At 49.4% G+C, this 6,026-nt stretch overlaps 1 protein-coding gene across 1 annotated transcript; it reads left to right on the top strand.

The window, feature by feature from the left end:
* The first annotated feature begins 3,990 nt into the window (after window positions 1–3,990).
* LOC149973069 (uncharacterized) lies at window positions 3,991–5,782 on the top strand. Its single transcript, XM_090213366.1, has 3 exons — window positions 3,991–4,051; window positions 4,941–5,398; window positions 5,549–5,782. Exons 1-3 carry the CDS (start codon window positions 3,991–3,993, stop codon window positions 5,780–5,782), a joined length of 753 nt encoding a protein of 250 aa, XP_090069492.1.
* Window positions 5,783–6,026: the final 244 nt, after the last annotated feature.

Here is a 6,026-nt window from a genome sequence, read left to right as displayed (position 1 = left end):
TCACATACAGGTGCCTGAGGTTGTCTTTGCATCATACACAGAATTGCATTTCTCCACGGGGCTGTGCACCCTCTCCTCCTGCCTCACCCATGAGTACAACTATATTAACAACCCTAAGAACTGGACTGAGGCACAGAGCTACTGCAAAGAGAAGTACACTGACCCGGTCACCACATTGAAGACATGAACCGGCTGTTCAACACTGATAATGGATCAGTCTAGATACGCTGGAGAAGGGAGACACCATGGTGTCGCAGTGGTCTCTGGCAGACAAACATTACTACAGGGATGGATTAACCAGTATTTTCCATTAGCGCCGGTTGTAGGCAATGTAATTCTAATTAGCACCATGTAATTTAATTCTGCATTTAGACGAGGTACGCAAAAACTGTCACACCAGTCGTCATTGAGGGCCAAGAAAGCAAGAAAGATGGTGGTGGCACAAGCACGGTATGCGTTGCTATGGTAATTACAGTAAACAAACAGTGCAAATCAACATCCGGTAGATATCAACGCTACAGCAGACAGCAAAAGTTTAAATATTTGAACTCAACAGCATTTACGTTCGTTCTCTCATTGAAAACAATGACATCCGGTTTGCTGTCTACCGTCTACCCGGTTCCATCTAAACACAGCATACGTGGTAAAGAGTCTAAAATCACTTAGCCTAATTATTGTTTTCTGGCACATTCATTTATTTTCTTTTGCGTGTTTCACAGTGAGTGAGTGACTCTCCCCTTGTCAATCAGTGTAGCCTACCGAATGAGAGCCGATCATTTAGCTCCCTAATTTGCATAGGCCACTGGTACTAGATCTAGACATTTTGGAGATTATCTCCCCCCAAAAAATTATGAAAACATTCGATGAGGATGGTGAATCATCACTGTAGGAACAATAGAGAGAGAGCCTCATTCTGGTCCAAATTATGTAATCAGGGCCGTCACAAAATCCAGGCTTTGAAACAGAATTCAACAATATTCAAAAATGTATTGACCTTAGTAGAGAATTAACTAAATGTAACTATACCCAAAAACTTAAATTTATCTGATTTTCACCCGACTGTAAAAGTGGTCTCCTGGTGTGATTTAAGAACTGCTTTTATTTTACCCGTCTACCAATCAGTGCCCTTCTTTGCGAGGCATTTAAAAATCTCCATGGTCTTTGTGGTTAAATCTGTGCTTGAAATTCAGTGCTCGACTGAGGGACCTTACAGATAATTGTATGTGTGGTGTTCAGAGCTGAGGTAGTTATCCAAAAATCATGTTAATATTGCATACAGAGTGAGTCCATGCAACTTATTACAGGACTTGCTAAGAACATTTTTATTCCTGAACTTATTTATTTAGGCTTGCCATAAGATATAAGATTTCTGAAAATGGACATACAGCATTTTGGAATTAAACTCTTCATATGTATGATCCATATAAATCATGTTTGAAATGAATTATAAACGTGTTCGTAAAGTAGTAATTCAATACATTTGAGTTCAACTTTGTAACTCTGGGCAGTGAAATAATTTCCACTTCTGTGTGATGATGTCATGGCCCCTGGTAGTGTGACTGTGAAGGTTTGGGCCTGATGCACCTTGACCTCTCACCTGCTGCATCCTCAGTCTCAGCTGGGAGGGACAGTGGAAACACTGAGCTTTTCCGGTCTGTCATTCAAAGCCACATGTCGGCAGCCTAATGCCTAGGTTTTAGCTCAGTGGTTCTCAATCCTCTCCTTGGGGACCCTCAAGCATTTAAACATTTCTGAACTACCTTATAAAGGGCTTGAGGATGAGTTGAAAAGGTGATTCAGGTGTGCTAGCTCTGGAAAAATATAAAAATCATGGAATGGCTGGGGGTCCCTGAGGAGAGGTCTGAGCATCACTGATTTAGCTCATAGGGCTAACAGTTGTCTGGTGAACACAAGTGACCCAGGTTCAATCCCATTTGGTCACCTTGGTCACATTCATCACTGGCCATTGGTATTTGCTAGGCTAATGAAGGGAGTGCCTATTAGCATGGTGAGCGAGGCTAGGGAAATGACCGGTCATTAGGAGTCGCTAATGGATGACTTGGAGTTTCACTTGTGGAAGTCTGCTTACGGGCATTTTCACGGTAATGGAATTATGCTTTGAATCGGATATTTCACTTTAGAATGTATGCCAAACAAAAACCATTGACTTCTAACTGCTTTGAACAATTTACACATTTATTGGAAGAACTGTGCAGATGCAAAGTTTGTTAACAGAATTAGGGTAAAATCTCCCCCAGTTTCTTTATTCAACCACATTTTCCAAAAATTCCAACTTGAGATTCAAAGATGTCTGCAGAAAGAATGGGGTGTCAGTTATGACATGACATCTTGAGTTTGAAAATATTTGTTTTGGTTATTGAACAACAGTAGGTGAAGTGGATTTACATCCGGTAACCAAATTACATCATGGGTCCATGATCTGTACTATTCAGAAATGCATAATTATGTTTATAAATATCATTCTCTTCATGGTGATGTACATTTACATTTGAGTCATTTGCAGAGGGCCAAGAGTCCAGAGATGGCAGAGTGGAGTGGTTGGGTTGTAGAGTTTGAGCATAGTCTGAAGGTAGCGTAGTCAGCATAGCCCGTTCTTCTTGATTCTCTATAGGCAAGCACCATGGTCTTGTAGTGGATGTGAGCTTTGACTGGAAGCCAGTGGAGTGTGCAGAGGAGTGGGGTGACATGGGAGAACTTGGGAAGGTTGAAACCCAGGTAGGCTGCAGCGTTTGAGATAAATTGTAGGGATTTGATGGCACAAGCGGGGAGCCCAGCCAACAGTGAGTTGCAGTAGTCCAGACGGGACTACTCCTGGATTAGGACCTGCACCACTTCCTGTGTGAGGTAGGGTTGTACTCTACCGACGTTGTAGAGCATGAGCCTGCAGGAGTGAGTCACTGCTTTGATATTAGCAGAGAACAGGGTGTTGTCCAGGGTCACACCAAGGATCTTTGCACTCTGGGAGGGTGACACTGGAGTTGTCAACCGTGATGGAGAGGTCTTTGAGCAGACAGGCCTTCCTCGGGAGGAAGAGCAGTGCGGTCTTGTCGAGGTTGAGCTTGAGGTTGTGGGCCGACACCCAAGCTGAAATATCTGCCAGGCACGCAGAGATGCGTGTTGCCACCTGTGAGTCAGAAGGGGGAAGAAGAAACGTAGTTGAGTGTCATCCACATAGCAATGACAGGAGAGAACATATGAGGATATGATGGAGCTGAGTGACTTGGTGTATAGAGAGATAAGAGAGCCCAGAACCAAGCCTTGGAGGACACCAGCGAGTACATGGTGCAGACAGATCCTCTCCACGTCACCTGGTAGGAGTGGCCTGCCAGGTAGGATGCAATTCAAGAGTGTGCAGAGCCTGAGACGCCCAGCACTGAGAGGGTGAAGAGGAGGATCTCATGGTTCACAGTGTCAAAGATAGATCTAGGAGGATGGGAACAGAGGCGAGACGAGTCAGATTTGGCAGTGAGGAGAGCCTATGTGACACAGAAAAGAGCGGTCTCTGTTGAGTGACCCATCTTGAAGCCTGGTTCGGGTCAAGAAGATCGTTCTGAGAGAGCTAATGAGAGAGTTGATGAGAGACAGCACGCACAAGTGTTTTGGAAAGAAAAGAAAGGGATACTGGTCTATAGTTTGACGTCAGATGAGTCGAGTGTTGGTTTCTTGAAGAGGGGAGCAACTCGGGCCATTTTGAAGTCAAAGGGGACGCAGCCAGTGGTCAGGAATGAGTTGATGAGGAAATTAAGGAATGGGAAAAGGTGGTTGACAAAGTCGTCTGCAGAGAGGGGGGTGGAGGATTAAGGAGGGAGGGATAGAGGCAGAAGCTTAACGTTTAGAAAGTGGCTTTAGCTGTGGATACAGAGGAAGAGAAGGTAGGGAGCGGGGCGTGAAAGGACAATAGGTCTTCCGGAAGTTTAGTTTTCCTCCATTTTCGCTCAGCTGCTCACATACCTGTTTTGTAAGCTCGCAATGAGTCATTCAGCCACGGTGCAGGAGCGGAAGGCCAAGCCGGTTGTGAAGAAAGGGGACAGTACGAGTCATAGGATGAGGAAAGGGAGGAGAGTAGGGTCAAAGAGGCAGAATCAGCACACAGGAGGGAGAAGGATTTAGCAGAAGTGAGAAATTATAGGACAGAAGAGGAGAGAGTAGTGGGAGAGAGAGCGAAGATTGTTAGGGTTGGGTTGGAGGAAAGGGAGAAAGAAAAATAAACAAAGTAGTGATCAGAGACCTGGAGGGGGGTTGCAGTGAGATTAGTAGGCGAACAGCCTCTAGTAAAGATGAGTGTATTTGTCACGCCCTGACCTTAGAGAACCTTTATTCTCGATCATTATAATGATCGTGACAGAAGATCCCACCACAACTGGACCAAGCAGCGTGCCCGGGAGGAGATGGCATCCTGGTCTTTGGAGGAGGTCGAGGAGAGAATATCCTGGACTTGGGAGAAAGTCTTGGCAAGATATGAAAGCCTGCCGGGGAAATAGACAACAGGAGAGAAGGGAGGGCAGTGATGACGCCGGGGTTTGCGGCCACAGAGTAAGCCCAAAAGACGTGACACCAGGAGGAGCGTGACACCAGTCCGGTGTCATATGCACCAGTTTCACGCATCTGGCCTCCAGTGCACCTCCCCAGTCCGGTACGTCCTGTGTCTCCTCCTCGCACTCTCCCTGAAGTGCGTGTCCCCAGTCCGGTATGTCCTGTGCCTGCTCCTCGCACTCTCCCTGAAATGCGTGTCCCCAGTCCGGTACATCCTGTGCCAGCTCCCCGCAGTTGCCGTGCGAAAATTGTCATCTGTCCAGGGCACGTTGTGCCAGCTCTACGCACCAGGCCTCCTGTGCGTCTCCCGAGCCCGGTACGTCCTGTGCCGGCTCCATGCACCAGGCTTCCAGTGCGTGCCCCCAACCCGGTACGCCCTGTGTCAGCTCCATGCACCAGGCTTCCAGTGCGTCTCCCCAGCCTGGTACGCCCTGTGTCAGCTCCACGTACCAGGCCTCCTGCAACGGTCTGCAGTCCAGAGCCTCCAGCGACGGTCTGCTTTCCGGAGCCTCCAGCGATGGTTTCCAGTCTGGAGCCTCCAGCGACGGTTCCCAGTCCGGAGCCTCCTGCGAGGGTTCCCAGTCTAGAGCCTCCTGCGAGGGTTCCTAGTCCAGAGCCTCCTGCGAGGGTTCCTAGTCCAGGGCCTCCTGCGAGGGTTCCCACTCCAGAGTCTTCAGCGAGGGTTCCCAGTCCAGAGCCTCATGCAAGGGTTCCTAGTCCGGAGCCTCCTGCGAGGGTTTCCTGTCCGGAGCCTCCTGAGAGGGTTCCTAGTCCAGAGCCTCCTGCGAGGGTTCCCAGTCCAGAGCCTCCTGCGAGGGTTCCCAATCCAGAGCCTTCAGCGAGGGTTCCTGGTCCGGAGTCCCCGGCGATGATCCACGATCCGGAGCTTCCGGCGACAATCCACGGTCCGCAGCCTCCAGCGACGATCCACGGTCCGGTTCCGCCGGCAACGATCCACGGTCCGGATCCTCCGGTGTCGATCTACGAGCCGGAGCTTCCGGCGACGATCCACGGCCCGGTTACTCCGGCGACGATCCACGGTCCGGAGTCCCCGGCGATGATCCACGGTCCGGTTCCTCTGGCGACAATCCATGGTCCGGAGCTTCAGGTGACAATCCCCGCACCAGAGTCGCCAACGAAGCGGGCGGATCCGCGAGCGGAGCGGGGTCTACGTCCCGCACCGGAGCCGCCACCGAGGCTAGATGCCCACCCGGACCCTCCTCTATAGAGTCAGGTTTTGCGGCCAGAGTCCGCACCTTTGGGGGGTGGGGGGGGGGGGGGGGTACTGTCACGCCTGACCTTAGAGATCCTTTATTCTCTATTTTGGGTTAGGTCGGGGTGTGACTAGGGTGGGCATTCTAGTTTTGTTATTTCTATGTTGGCCTGGTATGGTTCCCAATCAGAGGTAGCTGTCTATCGTTGTCTCTGATTGGGGATCATATTTAGGCAGCCTTTTCTCACCTGTTTGTTGT

Source organism: Oncorhynchus mykiss, chromosome 21, assembly GCF_057628025.1.
Source record: "Oncorhynchus mykiss isolate SJ-2025 chromosome 21, ASM5762802v1, whole genome shotgun sequence".
Classification (NCBI taxonomy): domain Eukaryota; kingdom Metazoa; phylum Chordata; class Actinopteri; order Salmoniformes; family Salmonidae; genus Oncorhynchus; species Oncorhynchus mykiss.
This window is presented reverse-complemented; position numbering and strand designations above follow the sequence as displayed.